Source organism: Amblyomma americanum, chromosome 11, assembly GCF_052857255.1.
Source record: "Amblyomma americanum isolate KBUSLIRL-KWMA chromosome 11, ASM5285725v1, whole genome shotgun sequence".
Lineage (NCBI taxonomy): Eukaryota > Metazoa > Arthropoda > Arachnida > Ixodida > Ixodidae > Amblyomma > Amblyomma americanum.
Window position 1 is genome coordinate 29,894,589 of NC_135507.1, and position 17,384 is coordinate 29,911,972.

At 50.4% G+C, this 17,384-nt stretch overlaps 2 protein-coding genes and 1 non-coding gene across 4 annotated transcripts in view; 1 reads left to right on the forward strand and 2 right to left on the reverse strand.

Moving 5' to 3' along the window:
* Window positions 1–17,384, reverse strand: part of LOC144110193 (TBC1 domain family member 2B-like) — a 142,900-nt gene that overhangs the window by 76,209 nt on the left and 49,307 nt on the right. The window lies entirely within an intron of this gene.
* LOC144110197 (uncharacterized) overlaps window positions 1–17,384 on the forward strand; it is a 108,215-nt gene that overhangs the window by 70,908 nt on the left and 19,923 nt on the right. Inside the window, exon 2 of one of the 2 annotated variants that reach the window (XM_077643037.1) lies at window positions 846–959. The exons of the other annotated variant lie outside the window; for it this stretch is intronic. Coding sequence (XP_077499163.1) covers window positions 846–959 — 114 coding nt within the window. The remainder of the gene's footprint in view (window positions 1–845; window positions 960–17,384) is intronic. 2 annotated transcript variants of the gene reach the window in all.
* TRNAS-ACU (transfer RNA serine (anticodon ACU)) lies at window positions 2,699–2,771 on the reverse strand. Its single transcript has one exon. It is a non-coding gene; the product is annotated as a tRNA-Ser (tRNA).

Sequence of the window (17,384 nt, forward strand, 5' to 3'; positions counted from 1 at the left end):
CGGTTCAGGTGTCCAACGATATATGAGACAGATACTGCGCCATTTCCTTTCCCCAAAAACCAATCATTATTATTATTCTCCATTGACTGCGATAGCGTGGCGACCGGCGAATGTGCCTCTTCCAGCCCCCCCCCCCCCCCCCCCCCACACACCCCTCTCTCTCTCATTGTGGAGGGCAGGCTGCGAGCAAAACACGCTCGAGGAGTGGGACTGCTCTGCTAAAAAAAAAATGGCTTCCGGTCGTTTCGGTGTTCGGTATATAGCGGGGACATGTTGCCTTTTTAGAAAGGTGCGTTTGCATAAGACGCCCCAGGCGACCAAAATGCTGTCGCCAGACCGAAGCATTCCCATTGGCTGGAGCGAAGTGACGTCACCAGACCGCGGTGCGATTTATGCGTAATGCAGTAACGCGCGTTTGCCTTCCTGTTACGATGGAAGATACTGCTGGGTTGCATCGGTGCCGAGTGCTATAAAAAAAAAATACACAGTGCAAGCACTGGGCCCATTTCAGGATCTGAATGGGGGGTGGGGTCTAATGTATTGCCGGATATACGCTCGTTGCACTAGACGTCTACTTTTAGTACAGACAAGCAAACAAAGCTCTTTCGCAGCACCAAGGGAATGAGCTTATTGGCTGAGCGCAGAACGCCGCGGAAATATACATTCCAGTGGGTTAAGTGTCTTAGTTGTGTTACATAAGCGGGCGCAACTGTTCGTGTACTGTCATCGGATTGCGTCTAATACGCTATACTGTGGTTTGTGCTGTACGCGGGATCTTAGGGTGTACCTTCATGACACACTGCGAGAGAACTTGACGTAACCCTTATTTCCTCCTTTCTGCGCAGAAGCACCGCTCCGATAAGAAGGCGCACAGCGAGCTGGAAGGCAGTGAGACCTGGCGTAAGCTGCACAAGTCCAACAAGCACAGCAAGGAGCGCTTCCACCACCACGAGAAGCACGTGAGTACCTGGTGGCAGCTTACTATACATATAGTTGGCGAGGATGCTAGGAATCCGGGCACACCCAAGAACTCGCGCGCAACGTGTGCTGACGTCACGCGGCCAATAGCGCGCGGCGAACCACGGAGGAGCGAACCGGTTCCAAAGCGAAGTCTCGTAGATATACCCTGCTCGGTCTTATGACTACCGCGACACGCTAGGGCTGACAACGCCTTCGTCGATTCCGAAACTATATACGGGAAAATTCGATTAATGCAGCGCAACGCATACAGCAGAATTTTCAAAGCCACCTGCGCAAGTTTTTTTTTCTTTATATCCCCACTGCTTTTTCTTGCTGTACCGAGAGCTTAAACGAGCCAACATCCGAACATCAAAACCAGCTCACTGTGGTATGCTGCATCTTCGAAGGAAGTGCATACGCGGGAGGCATCCTGTCGTATCTCCAGTGTCACGTTTACTGTGAACGCGTTTCAACCTGTCCTGATCTATCCACTGGGGCTCAAGTGAATTTCCGCCCAAGTGGTCGCGTGATGCCTTGTCAAGGACACCAAAATCACTTCGAATGCAATCACTCAGGCTATATCGCTTTTAGGGAACCTTGTGTAGTGAGTTGACAAACAGCATGCGCTACTTTCTATCAGAGGACGAGTGAGGAAAAAAAAAAGACTGGTCATATCGGGCGATAAAAGTTTTTACGATACAAGGCTCTCCTGAAGCCGTTCCTTCCCATCTCTTAAGAGGGCCCCGCACACACTCGGTCCTGCCCAGTAAAACACACCATGGGCCGACATGTTGGGCCAACATGTCGGCCCAACATGACGCGACAGGCCTCCCGAAGACGCAAGCACATACGCCTAAGGGATGGTGAATAATCAGGCCTCGTGTGGGGAAAAAAAAAAAGTTCCCGCGTGCAATTGAATTCTGCAAGGTCGAATTATTTGGTGCGTTTTCAGTGGCGTCAGTACACAAAATCAGCAACTGCACATTTCGTCGATGAGAAAAAATGAGTGGTAACCAATTTAGCATGCGGTTAGGCCGAATGTGAATGAAGTGCAACTTTTAGCCATTGTTTTTCTCGTTATCCAAGGCGCACGCAATGTAAACATTCACAGAACGATCAGTTCCACCGATTGCTGTTACAGCACCGGTTATACATGTCCGCAACCAAGCGCGACACAAATGTCTTTCCAAAACCACCCGTTGTTTCCAAAACCATAGTACGTAAGCCGACGAGAACTAAACCGCGTGCGACGTGCAAGGCGCTAAGGAAACATACGTACGAATACATATGATGCACCTTAATTCTGGTCTGGCGGGCGTGTTCCAATCTGAGGGCATCGTAAAATTGCTAATACGTAAAACGTATTACACGAATGCTAAGCAATGAGAAACGAATGAGTACCTTGCCAAACTGGCACAAATCACCGCATGTCCCATCGAAATCCAGGGCTGACTAGCGGCTTTCCCTCGCATTCTAAATTCCGCTATGCGACGAAGTACGCTATAATTAATAGTAATAATAATTGGTTTTTGTGCAAAGGAAATGGCGCAGTATCTCTCATATATCGGCGGACACCCGAACCCCGCCAGAAGGGAAGGGATAAAGGAGGGAGTGAAAGAAGAAAGAGGTGCCGTAGTGGAGGGCTCCGGAATAATTTCGACCAGCTGGAAATGTTTAACGTGCACTGACATCGCACAGCACACGGGCGCCTTAGCGTTTTGCCTCATAAAAACGCAGCCGCCGCGGTCGGGGTTCGAACCCAGGTGCTCCGGATCAGTAGTCGAGCGCCCTAACCACTGAGCCACCGCGGCAGGTCACGCGCTATAATTAACAATACTAAAGTTTCGACGCGGAATTACTGAGCGTGTGACCCAACAGGCCAGGCGCTTGTTCTTGAAGAACAAAGCCTCTGCCAAGCTGGCGCCTATTTGAAAGGCGCGGCCATATAACAGAGCGCCTGACCTTGCAGCTGTCGCCCGGTGCCACTTTACAAAACATGAGATCATTGAGCCTAGTGTGCTGCATCAGAAACAGCACGTTTCCCAGGCCGCCTGTTGCGTCACGGTCGGCTCTCTAACACGCCCATCTGGGAGAGAGAGCCTGCTCGAATCGTTCTCTTCGTGTTCACCTTGCACTGGGTGGCCCCATTCGAATTCATAGACTCGGGCTGCAGAATACGCCACAGAGGAGGCTTTTCGGTGTCCTAAATTGTATTCATGCTAAACGAACGCCATTTTCTGATTTTTTTATGAAGAAAGGCCCCAGAAATGCATATAGTTAAAATGAGACCGCCCCCCCTCTTCCCCAAAGCCCCCCCCCCCCCCCCCCCCCCCTAAGAGTGATCCCATAAATCCGTCCCCGTGCACAGGGCGGTTATAATTGTCCAGAGCCGTGGCACCACGTACAGTTGCAACATATCACGGCACCACAGCCGTTGCAGCCTAAGGAGAACTGGAAGGAGAAATTCTCCTGTAAGGAGAACTTCATTGTGCATGTGGTAACGCATGGAGTTCTCCTGTAAGGAGAACTTCTTGCATTACCACGTTACTGCGCGATAGACTTGCCGCCAAAATCCAAGAATTGCTGTCTTGGACACTACTGATCCGGAGTTCCCTGGTTCGAACCCGACCGCGGCGGCTGCGTTTTTATGGAGGCAAAACGCTAAGGCGCCCGTGTGCTGTGCGATGTGAGTGCACGTTAAAGATCCCCAGGTGGTCGAAATTATTCCGGAGCCCTCCACAACGGCACCTCTTTCTTCCTTTCTTTCACTTCCTTTGTCCCTTGCCTTACGGCGCGGTTCGGGTGTCCAACGATATGAGACAGATACTGCGCCATTTCCTCTCCCCAAAAACCAATTATTATTATAATTATATGTCTTGGGCACAAAGCACTTCCCATTGCTATTATTGGGACGCAGGTCGGCGCTTGCATCAGGGAGCTCGGCAGTCGCCAACATGCTCTCAATGCAAATCAGTGCCGAACTCCTAGCAACAAAGTTTCGAGGAACGGTTTCGCAACGCTTTCGCAATTCCTATCTCGCCCAAGACGCGATACGCGCCCAGGACGTGATCGTACAGACGGCGAGCCTTCTGTTATTCCTTTCTGTTATCGGGTTTTTTACCGATGAAAAAGAAGAAAAAAAGAGACGGACCCAACAGCGCAAATTCAGCGCGCCTCCTCCAGCGCTCGCCCTGCCACCACTCGGCGGTTTTCTACGGCTTGTTTGTGCAGCGCGCCGGCGACGACTCGACAGAAAGCAGTTCGCCCATCCGCCTCCAGACGCCGCGATAAGATAAATTTCACCGGATGACAGCAGCGACGCTCGAGAAGAGGCCTGGGAAACCGCCGAATGCATTTCGTCCGCAGTAAAGCCCTCCAGACAGCAGCGCCATTTCGTGAGGAAAAAAGAAAGTGCCGGGAATGCATAGCGTTACGCGGCTCTCGAAGCGAACGACCAGGCGTGAACTAGACAGGGCCGAGAGAAAGATTACAGCATGGCCATAGCCACGTCTGGTGTGGGATGCATTGCTGTAAAAAGCAAGAAAGTCCACCAGTAGCCAAACGACGCCAGAGTATACTTTCAGCTGGTGGAGAGCGAGCTTGCGGCGTTTACAATGCATCAGGGAATACTTTTTGTGTACACTGCCGTCGTAAGAAAGCCGAAGTTGCGTGTTGAATGCTGGTATACGTGCTGGAAACGTCACTGCCGTTTTCACAATAACCCGGGAGCGGCGGCTGCGTTTTTATGCAGGAAAAACACTAAGGCGCCCGTGTGCTGTGTGATGTCAGTGCACGTTAAAGATCCCCAGGTGGTCGAAATTATTCCGGAGCCCTTCACTACGGCACCTCTTTCTTCCTTTCTTCTTTCACTCCCTCCCTTATCCCTTCCCACACGGCGCGGTTCAGGTGTCCAACGATATATGAGACAGATACTGCGCCATTTCCTTCCCCAAAAACCAATTAATATTACTATTATTATTATTATTATTATCACGATCATAGAAGACGAGTGTTGGGGTGAGACGCACTTACGCTGAAGCACCCGTACCGCAGGCGTTTTGCTCTATCCCGACTGTTATCAGAACCTAACCTGAATATAAAACCTGAACATCATACTTGATAATCAAATCTTGACATCTCGGACGGGTCCGGTGGCCTGCCTTTCAGTTCGTAGCTCCTGACTCTGCGAAGTTGTCGGATATAGACATCGTGCCTCTGACGTCACCGATCGCGTCCACGTAAGCCAGCCGGGCAGCGGGCGGAAGGTTCAATATAGACGGTGCGTTGCGACTACAATCCTAAAGCACTGCACAGGTGCTCTCCATCAGGGGCGTATTGGCGAACGTGTGCTACTTTACCCGATACAACGAATTCCGCGAAACAGCGTACAAGTCGAGCCGCGAACGTATTGTTGCGCTGGTAGCGCCATCTATACCGCGAATCGACAACTTGATATTTCCTTCTGTCGTTTCGTGCAGAAGTTCACATGTGTTCACACGTGTGTTCGTCGATGCGTGCATGTCAGCAGCTCCAACGCGGCGTTGCATATCATACGACTTGGGTTTTCGCCACCACCATCATTTGTTCACGCCGTCACGTCTCGGCACGTGCATGATAGATTTCACCGCACCCCCCCCCCCCCCCCTTTCCTCCCAACGGTAGGTCCGTTTGCAAGGCGTTCGTCTCACTTCGTTTATTCTCATTGGGTTCAGCCACGCCTCTCTTTCGGCACTGCGCATTTATCACTACGTCGGATAGAGGGTTCTTTGACCGACACTGAGATATGCGCATCGCAACGAAGCTGCCCTTCTCGAAATTGGACCGAACACGCGGAGAAGAGCGAAGAAAAAAATACAAACATAATAACAATAAAGAAAAGATAGAACGCCCGAGTTGCACGAGCAAATAAAATATGATAAACGGTAGGTCCGTCTACAAAAAAAAAAAACTACAAGTATCCTGCCTTCACCCCCCCCCCCCCCCCCTCCTTTGCGCTTTCAGGTGAAATATAAAAGCGAAATGAGGAGAGGTTCGAGGTAAGGACCCACATGGCTCCTCATAGAGCCGTGTCTATATGGACTGGCTTCCGAAACAGGCCGAAACCCGTGGGCACGGTTATAGAGATCAACGACCGCCTGCGTATGAGTGAGGTATCAGCTTCCGCCCCAAACAGGGTCTATATGCGAGGTTCTGGCCACGACACTTTAAAAAAAAAGTTGGAAAAATAAACGTGTCCCTCGGAGGAGCGCATCGACAGATACGGATCGTAGAACTAAAACACACAGGAAGGCAAACGGCGAATTGGGCCGTATGTCGTACGGGGTTCTGCAGCACCGCAGAGGTGATTCCGCGTCGTCTTCCCATCTCCGGAACCCCGGGAAAATATGTTTCAATCAAGCGCGCGCGTATGCGGCAGTGTGGAAGTGATGCTATACCAGCATACAAGGCTACACATACGCAATGTGTAGCCCTGTAGGGGGCATACGCATACGCAATGGGAAATAGTAGTATCGATGATTATTTCGAGATATACGTATACGTCACGTGGTCTAGATAGCTAGTCCAGTCGCGAGGCTGTCGCAGAGTGCGACTACTTTGAAGCGCGGAGAAATGCGCGAGGCCTGCAAGTCTTCTTCCGCTCGTAACAACCCGCAAAATTAAAAAAAGAAACGTCTACATACGCACGCACACTTAACCGCCGCGGTGGCTCAGTGGTCAGGGCGCTTGGCTACTGATCCGGAGTTCCCGGGTTCGAACCCGACCGCGGCGGCTGCGTTTTTATGCAGGCGAAACGCTAAGGCGCCCGTGCCCTGTGCGATGTTGGTGCACGTTAAGGATCCCCAGCTGGTAGAAATTATTCCGGAGCCCTCCACTACGGCACCTCTTCTTCCGTTCTTCTTTCACTCCCTCCTTTATCCCTTCCCTTACGGCGCGGTTCAGGTGCCCAACGATATGAGACGGATACTGCGCCATTTCCTTCCCCCAAAACCAATTATTATTATTATTATTATTAAAAACAAACATCGAATCGCAACTACGAGATACAACCGCAAAACCGCGCTCAAACAAACCACAAGAGCGTCGCAGAACTTGCGACGACGCATTTCTTTATTAAACACCCCTCCCCCAGTAAAATAATAAAAGAAGACTGTGGGTACAAATTTTCCACACGCGCGCGCGGAGGCAAACAGTCTCCCGAGGAAGGCGTACTATATATGTATAAACACGGAATACGTCCAACGCCTCGAGTGCCGAGTGCAATGCTATACGAATGAAAGCCCTCGCACGGCGCATCCTTCAGCTCCGAATGCGTTGAAAGGGAGCCACGGTGTACCCGGAGCAAGCAGCCTTTCCTCATCTGCATACGCGCATACACTTTCACACGACCCGCCACGGAAACAAGGCGGCGATCCAGCGAGGGGGAGGCATTCACGCACGCGCGCATGTGGCGCAATTCTGTATTCTCGATATCTCGACCCCTCCCCCCCCCCCTTTCCTTTACCCCTATTCCACTCCAGTCTGTGGCGACGAGTGTGGTTGGAGGCCCACCGCACCTTGGTTGCGTGTGTGTGAGGTATACACCGCCTCCCCGTATTCCGATCACGTAGTACCTATTTCCTGAGAAAGACCTGCTGCTGCTTCTTCCCATCGTATAACACAGCCTTTTATACATGGGAACCGGTGCCTCTCCTTTTTTTAAACCCTGTCTCGTTCTTCTCCGCCATTGTCTGCCTTCCCCCGCTCCTTCCCCCCCCCCAAACCCCCCCGCCGCCCCATTCAGTGATTCAGTGTCGCTTTTATCTTTAGTTTTGTTTTTGCTCTTCTTATTCTAGCATCCGCTCTTTCTTCAAAACCGAGGAATCCGAGGCTACGACTGTGGAGCGGTTGCATCCCATTCAGCGCGTTACGACCGCGTCCCAACCAACGAGAGTGCTTCTGTACAGCTACCGCCTTTTTTTTTTCTTTTTCCAGGCTACTCCGAGTCTTCGAGGCGCGCGAGTGAGCTGTTACGGGCTTCGCGAGCGCGTGTTGGACTTCGTTTACTTTTTTTTTTTTTCACGACCAACTTTGGGCCATTTTTCTTGCTTATGTCTGCGGTGACTGCCGGCCGTCGAAACACGGGCGTTGCGAACTGTAGAAAGTGAAGTTGAAGTGCGGGTCGTCGCCTTGGACCTCGAGGGACATTTAGGAGTTGATCGCTTCAAACTATCCTAGTCTAGTTGTATGAGCTCGCGTTAGTTTAAGTGTCACAGCATTTCCTCACCTTCCGTCAAGTAACTAACTGCATCTGGAGTCTCAGGCACGCTAGCGTGATGTTTCCCCCTTTATCACATCCGCCCGATCATCGCTGATACGATCACCGTTATCGCGTTATCGGGAACTGGACGTCGCTACAACTTCGCCTCCCATTTATTATTTATAGAATACTGCAGGGCCTTCTGTGCCCTAGCAGGAGGGGCAATACAATGCAACACAAATACTAAAAATTCAATTAAATAAATTTGAAACACAAAGCCGATAAGTTTCATGGCGTCAATCATCTATTTTTTTTTTCAATGCAGTCTATGTCACGTAGTGCTGTAGAAGGTAAAGCATTCCATTCAGTTCCGGTGCGAGGGAATGAGTATTTAAATAGGATAGTTCTGGCGGTGAATAATAATAATTGGTTTTTTGGGGAAAAGGAAATGGCGCAGTATCTGTCTCATATATCGTTGGACACCTGAACCGCGCCGTAAGGGAAGGGATAAGGAGGGAGTGAAAGAAGAAAGGAATGGAGTTAGTGAATTTCGTGGTCACGTTGTGTGCGAGTAAATGATTAAATAGCCACACGCTGTTTACGTAGAACTCTCGCTTGGCTAGTTGAATGCGTACAGTAGAACATACTACACAGGCATCACAAGGGCACAGCAGTTGCAACAGACTCTCGACAAGTCCGACTCGAATGCGCCGAAAGACTCGTTATACCTATGCGAAATTCGAATTAACGGGAGCCGTTTTTAATACTTCACGCTGACCGCACGAAAACGTCACTTAGAAAAATCGACAATTAACGAACGTCAACTACGCTCACAAGCCAACCACAAGATGGAGGTTATTATGTGATCTTTTCTTTCTCACTCTCTCCCATTGATTTTAGTTTACTGTTATTATTTTCATCATCCGCCTAGAAATCTGACTAGTCGAGCATTTCAGTTAGTGGTTAGAGCGCTCGGCTACTGATCCGGAGTTCCCGGGTTCGAAACCGACCGAGGCGGCAGCGTTTCGATGAATAATAATAATAATAATAATAATTGGTTTTGGGGGGAAAGGAAATGACGCAGTATCTGTCTCATATATCGTTGGACACCTGAACCGCGCCGTAAGGGAAGGGATAAAGGAGGGAGTGAAAGAAGAAAGGAAGAATGAGGTCCCGTAGTGGAGGGCTCCGGAATAATTTCGACCACCTGGGGATCTTTAACGTGCACTAACATCGCACAGCACACGGGCGCCTTAGCGTTTTTCCTCCATAAAAACGCAGCCGCCGCGGTCGGGTTTCCCCGAAAGCCAATTTTCATTTTCATTCCATTTCAAAGCTTCTAGCCCAGCGGCTGCGTCATTGGGTGTACAGCAAACAACGGTCAGGCCGAGACATGTTGCAGGACCTGGAAAAATTAAAGCTGTGTAACCCGACCGCGGCGGCTGCGTTTTTATGGAGGAAAAACGCTAAGGCGCCCGTGTGCTGTGCGATGTCAGTGCACGTTAAAGGTCCCCAGGTGGTCGAAATTATTCCGGAGCCCTCCACTACGGCACCTCTTTCTTCCTTTCTTCTTTCACTCCCTCCTTTATCCCTTCCCTTACGGCGCGGTTCAGGTGTCCAACGATATATATGAGACAGATACTGCGCCATTTCCTTTCCCCAAAAACCAATTATTAAAGCTGTGCGGTGCAAAGGCCTCGCTCCGAACGCTGCCCCTCCGTCCTGGGCCTCGCGCGCACTCTGTCACGCCGCCGCTCCCTTCAGTAGCGACGTACGCAGATAACAGGAAACAAACAAACAAACAAACAAAGAAGTTGATCGTTTGTACAGTGGCGCGTTTTACCCGCGCAAATCCCCTGTCACGAGGGGGTTCCCGTTGCGTCAGGCCCGATCGAATTGGCCGGATTACCCGCGCTGACCCTTCGCGTCTGTCCACCGTGGTCGAAGCGTCCCCCCCCCCCCCTTCCAGCGAGGATTATAAGAAAAAACCGTGTGTGACGAAGAGCCCCCTCTCGGAACGCTGGGGAGAAAAACCGCGCCGACGACGATTGCTGATCCCTCGGCTTCCCGAGTGTACTACACCCTACAGTGTGTGCACATCGCCGGTTAATTCCGTGCAGCACTACTGGGACCTACAGCCACAGGCGACTCCCGCTTGTTTGGAATTATACACAGCCCCTTCGAGTATGCAGAGTCACCGCGTGGTCCACGGCACTAAATCGCAATGCTTCTTTGTCTCGGACAAAGTGGGCGGGGCTTACATCTGTTTTCTTTCGTCTCATTTTTTTTTTTCTTCCGTCTAACTTTAGGTGCAGTGGAGTCTAGGAAATTAGAACTCGCTTAATTCGAAGTTCCGATTTATTCGAACTGCGGCTTCGACACCATTCACACCAAGTGCATTAAAAGGATATGCCCGCTTAATTCGAACTCCGCATAAGTCGAACACCACATTTTCGGTACCCCTTCCGAGATCCCTTTATGGAGAGCCGCCGCGGGTGGCTGAGTGGCTATGGCGCTCGGCTCCTGGCCCGAAAGAGGCGGGTTCGATCCCGGCCGCGGCGGTCGAATTTCGATGGAGGCGAAATTCTAGAGGCCCGTGTACCCTGCGATACTAGTGCACGTTAAAGAACCCCAGGTGGTCGAAATTTCCGGAGCCCTTCACTACGGCGTCTCTCGTAGCCTGAGTCGCTTTGGGACGTTAAACCCTCCTTAAAACCAAACCAAAACCTTTATGGAGAGCCCACTGTTATCTGATTTAGTGCACACCGCGATCAAGTGAGCGTCCCCTTACATCGAAGTCACTTTTGCAGCGACGACGTGATCGACATTCCATCGTATCGACAAAATTCTGTACAGCGAATGACCGCTTATATCGATGTCCTGCGCTGAGTCGTTTACCACGAGAGTTATACGGCCTGTTAGGATAACTCGCAGTGATGCACGCAAGTTCTGAAAACAGAGTTATGACGATACGTCTCGGTAGAGACGGCGGCGATGCTTTCGCCACAGCCAATTGTGATCTTGCGGCATCGATGCTTTTTGGATAACTTTCAGTTCCGTGCAACGCTGAAGGAAGGCGCGCCTGCTGTAATAAGTAGGATAACACGCGCAGGGGCCCAGTGTTATACGACACTGCTCGAAATTATGTGACAGCCGCGGGCTTCAAAAGCTGGACGTTCCGTGCGGCCGCCCTTGTCTGTCAGTGAGTTACGTCAGCCCCAGCGCAGTCTAAAGTTTGGTCATACCAATGGCGAAACTGCGAATCAAAACTCTGACATGTCCAGCAGCCAAGTTTATGGAGGTTTATATTAGATAGCGGCGCCGCCTTTCAGTTGCGCGGTTAGCTACAGGCGAGACCCAGCAGACTTTCTCTGCCATGTTTGCGGAGTCCTGAGAAGTTTCCTTAATGACCGCGAGTGGCATGATAATCGCCTTATACGGGGTCCGGCGCATGGGACCTACGGGGGGCATTTCACAATTGCCTAGATCGATAACGCTAATGGAATAGATTTCATTGGCATAAGCGCGCGAATCAGAAGGTTGGAGAGCGAGACATTGACTCGAGCGACGAATACCATCACAAAATCCAGACGTCGCAGTTATCTGCAGTGACGAGGGGGGGGGGGGGGGCGAAATCTAAAAGATCCAAAAGCAGTTCAAAATGACCTTTTGAAAACCCTATACACTAAAAAAGACAGAGCTTTACGGAAAAGCAATTGCCCAACAGGTTTATTCGAGGCATGTGCGACTGACCCTACACCGTAAGGACTCGAATTTCCCTCTCCAAAATCAACACAGTATCAAGCGCAGCAGCTCCAAGTCCGGTGCGCTTTATGCGGTGTACAGTCCCGAGAAATATTAGTGGGAACAGCGTTCGAGCATTCGTTTCTTTATTACTCCACAGCTGTGTCTGACAAGAAATGAATTTTCTGTTTACTAGCCACTTTTTCTCTTGGCGTATAATATCCACAAGTCATTCTCAAATTTAGCACAGAAATAGCTAGAAAATTCGCTATTTCGTGCTTCACGCTTCCCCATTTCTTCTTCTGCTGTCCTACCCGCCGCGGTGGCTCAGTGGTTAGGGCGCTCGACTACTGATCCGCAGTTCCCGGGTTCGAACCCGACCGCGGCGGCTGCGTTTTTACGGAGGAAAAAAGCTAAGGCGCCCGTGTGCTGTGCGATGTCAGTGCACGTTAAAGATCCCCAGTTGGTCGAAATTATTCCGGAGCCCTCCACTACGGCACCCCTTTCTTCTTTCACTCCCTCCTTTATCCCTTCCCTTACGGCGCGGTTCAGGTGTCCAACGATATATGAGACGGATACTGCGCCATTTTCTTTCCCCCAAGAACCAATTATTATTAATACTATTCTTCTGCTGTCCCGATATGGGACATAACTTTCATGTGTGTTACGTCACGAGGGTGATGACAACGTTATATCGCTGTGTATATATACGTTCGCTACTCTTAGCCCACGCTGAATCATACGCGTAGTAACAGCTGAAGGCCGTGATTGCGAAGCCGCCATTAAATAGGCACGTGCAGGCGATTGCGTCTCCGCTCAGTCAACGCAGTCTCTCTCTCTAACCCTTCTCCCCTGGTAATTAAACGTACACGCGTTCTCAGCTTCCCTAAAGGAGAGTCACCCGAGGTGGCTCGGAGCATGCTGCACCGAATTCAGCCAGGAGCTGTGAGCAGAGAAGCGATCGAGTCTTCGGCGGTCTGTCGGACCACTCGGCGGCGGCGCTGCTGATCATGACGCGCCATATATGGGGGAGAGCGATAAGCCTCGTCTAATAGCGACGCCAAGCGAAAGCTGATCCGTCCCACTCGGCATCGCGCTAGCTTTCGCCGAAAAACGGTTCAGAAGGACTGCTATGTCAAAACAGCAACAGCTACAAAAGAGCATCGAGATAGCGGGGGACCGGCGTTTCGGCACGGGGCCCAAAACATATATATAACGCCAGAGATTTTGGAGAAGCATGAGTAATGCTCGGCTGACTATTGCCCGTGCCCGATGTGTATAATTATACAATTGGTTTTTGGGGGAAAGGAACTGACGCAGTATCTGTCTCATATATCGTTGGACACCTGAACCGCGCCGTAAGGGAAGGTATAAAGGAGGGAGTGAAAGAAGAGGTGACGTAGTGGAGGGCTCCGGAATAATTTCGACCACCTGGGGATCTTTAACGTGCACTGACATCGCACAGCACACGGGCTAATAATAATAATAATTCGTTTTGGGGGAAAGGAAATGGCGCAGTATCTGTCTCATATATCGTTGGACACCTGAACCGTGCCGTAAGGGAAGGGATAAAGGAGGTAGCGAAAGAAGAAAGAAAGATGAGGTGACGTAGTGGAGGGCTCCGGAATAATTTCGACCACCTGGGGGTCTTTAACGTGCACTGACATCGCACAGCACACGGGCGCCTTAGCGTTTTTCCTCCATAAAAACGCAGCCGCCGCGGTCGGGTTCGATGTGGCTAGCCGAAGTTTATCGATAGAGTAGAAAACCTCGAAGGATCTCTCCTATACAGGGTGTTTCACCTAACGCTTTACACAATTAAAAAAAATGGGCCTTTTGAGTTGGAGGAGCGCTTTATTCGGCATATCATTGTCTCATTGTCAGCGGTGTAGTTGATCAGAATACAGCTAAGACGTGCTAACTAGCTGGTTGGTTAGCTAATATTGAGTAATTAACTTTGTAACTATTGCTTTTAGGCTCCTTAATTATTGAGAGGCGCGTAGCCCACCGTAAGTAATATCCGTATGAGTTTTTAGAATTTCGAAAACGCGGTTGATCCGGAGTTCCCGGGTTCGAACCCGACCGCGGCGGCTGCGTTTTTATGGAGGTGAAACGCTAAGGCGCCCGTGTGCTGTGCGATGACAGTGCACGTTAAAGATCCCCAGGTGGTCGAAATTATTCCGGAGCCCTCCACTACGGCACCTCCCTTCTTTCACTCTCTCCTTTATCCCTTCCCTTACGGCGCGATTCAGGTGCCCAACGATATCTGAGACAGATACTGCGCCATTCCTTCCCCAAAAACCAATTATTATTATTATTATTATTATTATTATTATTATTATTATTATTATTATTATATTGCTTACGGTGGGCTACGAGCCTTTTGATTAAGGAGCCTATCAGCAATAATGATAAAGTTAACTGTCCAGTATTACTTAACCAACCTCCTAGTTAGCACGTCTTACCTACATTCCGATGTATTACACCGCTGACAATGCTATGCCGAGAGCAGCGTTCTTCCAACTCAAAAAGCCCATTTTTAAAAATTGCGTAAGGCCTACTACACCATTCGCGAGAGCGACTGGTTTGAATGACAAACTTTGACCGTGCTTCTCACCCCTTCTCTCCTTCCCTTTTCAATCCGAACCCTCGTCCCCAGTGTAGGGTAGCCAACCAGGGCACCCTTCTGGTTAACATCCCTGCCTTTCTTCTTCCTATTTATCTCTCTCATCTAAAAACTGTGTAAAGTCTGAGGCGGAGCGCCCTGTATATATAGGATTATTTTTTCCTGCTCAATCTAACCCCAGCGCCAGCTATCTGTCGCTGAGACGGCGCATGGTTGCACAAGTTTTCTTGACCTCGTTGCATCTAGGCATTTATAGTTTTGTGCTACGACGTCATCTGCAGCGCTCGTCTTTTGCAGGTGGATTAAGCTGCCTGCCACATGGATTAAAAAACTGACACTTAGATTGAACCTCTCGTGTGGGCGCTCGGATTAAACGTGTGGCGCATGGATTAAGTTCACTGGCAGCTAATTATTTCAGCTGACGCTTGGATTAAATGGGCCTAGAAAACCTGCATTTGGCACGGAGTGAGCATCAGACTTTGCAGGCGCGAGCAGATGCACTGCACTTGTTACACTAGCGGACGATTTTCTGGTAGTTGCACTGTCCGAATTTCGGTAGTTACACTGCACGGGTTCCGTGCACTTCGCGAGTTCCGGCCGGCAGTTACACTTCGCGAGCCCGCCGCGGTGACTCAGTGGTTAGGGCGCTCGGCTACTGATCCGGAGTTCCCGGGTTCGAACCCGACCGCGACGGCTGCGTTTTTATGGAGGCAAAACGCAAAGGCGCCCGTGTGCTGTGCGATGTCAGTGCACGTTAAATATCACCAGGTGGTCGAAATCATTCCGGAGCCCTACACTACGGCACCTCTCTCTCTTCCTTCTTTCACTCCCGCCTTTATCCATTCCCTTACGGCGCGGTTCAGGTGTCCAACGATATATGAGACAGATACTGCGCCATTTCCTTTCCCCCAAAACCTATTATTATTATTATTATTATTATTATTATTATTATTATTATTATTATTATTATTATTATTATTATTATTATTATTAGTTTCGGCCGGCATTTGCACTTCGCGAGTTTCGGCAGGTGAACTGCAGGCAGTTTCAATGCACAATATACAAAAGGTAGTTGCAACGCGCGGGTATAGGTCTGTATACCTCTGAGCCTCGTGTACAGACTGGAAGGCAGAATTTCTCGAGGTACACTCACTAACGCTGCTTGTTGAAGAGGTCAAATTTGGGGCGACTGAGTCGCTAACACGGGCGCATTTCATAAGCCTGTATACAAGGCTGAAAGGCAGACTTTCGCAAGCGCATCTAAAGCTTATAAACTGTTGACACGATCGTTATCTAGCTCGACGCCTGATAGGCGTAAGCTCCGGGACCCGTTTCTCCCATCAGTGAAAAGAGTACTCAAACTCTCACTCGACGCGCTTATGCAATGAAAAACGTCCAATCGGCAACCCCCAGCTCTCGGGTGCGCTGAATTGGCGCAGCCCACTGTTTGCCTGCGCACTGGCACTAAAGCAGTGAAAGATAGGTTCACCAAAATGGTGCCCAGCAATGACACTGTCTCTATGCCTAAAATGCGCATAACCGTACGAATAACCACCTTCTTAGGGCGGCTACAGTTCCCTAAGCTCTGAACGCAGAAATAAACCTGAGACTTCGTGCTTGGGTTTCCGGCCCTCTTCATTACAGGAGGGGAGTTATCCCCACACCTGGTCGCGGTGAAGACGGAGGAAGGGGAGGGGGGGGGGCTGTTGTTGGGTTGGTGGAAGGGGCATGATGGTTATGCGGCATTGTCGTAAGACGGCGCTGTGTGATCTCCGCCGCTATCTCCGCAGAGCACGCGCCTGAGCTCTCCTCCTGAGCAGTTCCGATTACGGCGCTACGTAAACAAGATCCGCCCCGAAACCTCCACCGCCGCTGACGCGCAGACCTCGTGAGGGACGAAGAACAGCGTCACCGAGGTCGTCTTTCCAAGGTGACGCGAGTACAGTGCGATCGGATCACATCGGCACAGGACACGTGGCTGCGATGTATGCAGGAAGGCGCGTCGGGTGAACAAGCACGTGATTCACCGCCGTCTCGTGTGGTCGCTGTCGTCATCGTACGTGCGCCGACGTCTGTTTAACGAGACACCGTTGGCGTCGCCTTCGAACGCTGCTGCATAGGCCTCGTCGTCACTGACATTCTGAAGCGGCGATGCCATGTGCCTTTTAAGCGCAAGTCCTGCCTACGTGTGATGCAATGCTATACGCGGAGGATATTGCGAGATAGTTCGGCGGCCATTGTTATAAGCGGTCATGTATTAAGGACACTTTCTGCTAACCTTGACAAAAATAGTAATAAGAATAATTGGTTTTTTGGGGAAAGGAAATTGCGCAGTATCTGTCTCTTATATCGTTGAACACCTGAACCACGCCTTAAGGGAAATGATAAAGGTGAGAGTGAAAGAAGAAAGGAAGAGGTGGCGTAGTGGAGGGCTCCGGAATAATTTCGACCACCTAACAAAAATGCGCAGCATCGGAGTTTCGCTGTAGCGAAAACACATTTCGAGGCTTCTTAACGTTGCTCGAAGTAACATAATTAAAATTAAATTGGTTTTTGGGGAAAGGAAATGGCGCAGTATCTGTCTCGCATATCGTTGGACACCTGAACCACGCCGTAAGGGAAGGGATAAAGGAGGGAGTGAAAGAAGAAAGGAAGAGGTGCCGTAGTAGAGGGCTCCGGTGTAATTTCGACCAACTGGGGATCTTTAACGTGCACTAACATCGCACAGCACACGGGCACCTATGCCTTTCGCCTCCATCGAAACTCTGCCGCCGCGGTCGGGTTCGAACGCGGGTGCTCCGGATTAGTAGCCGAGCG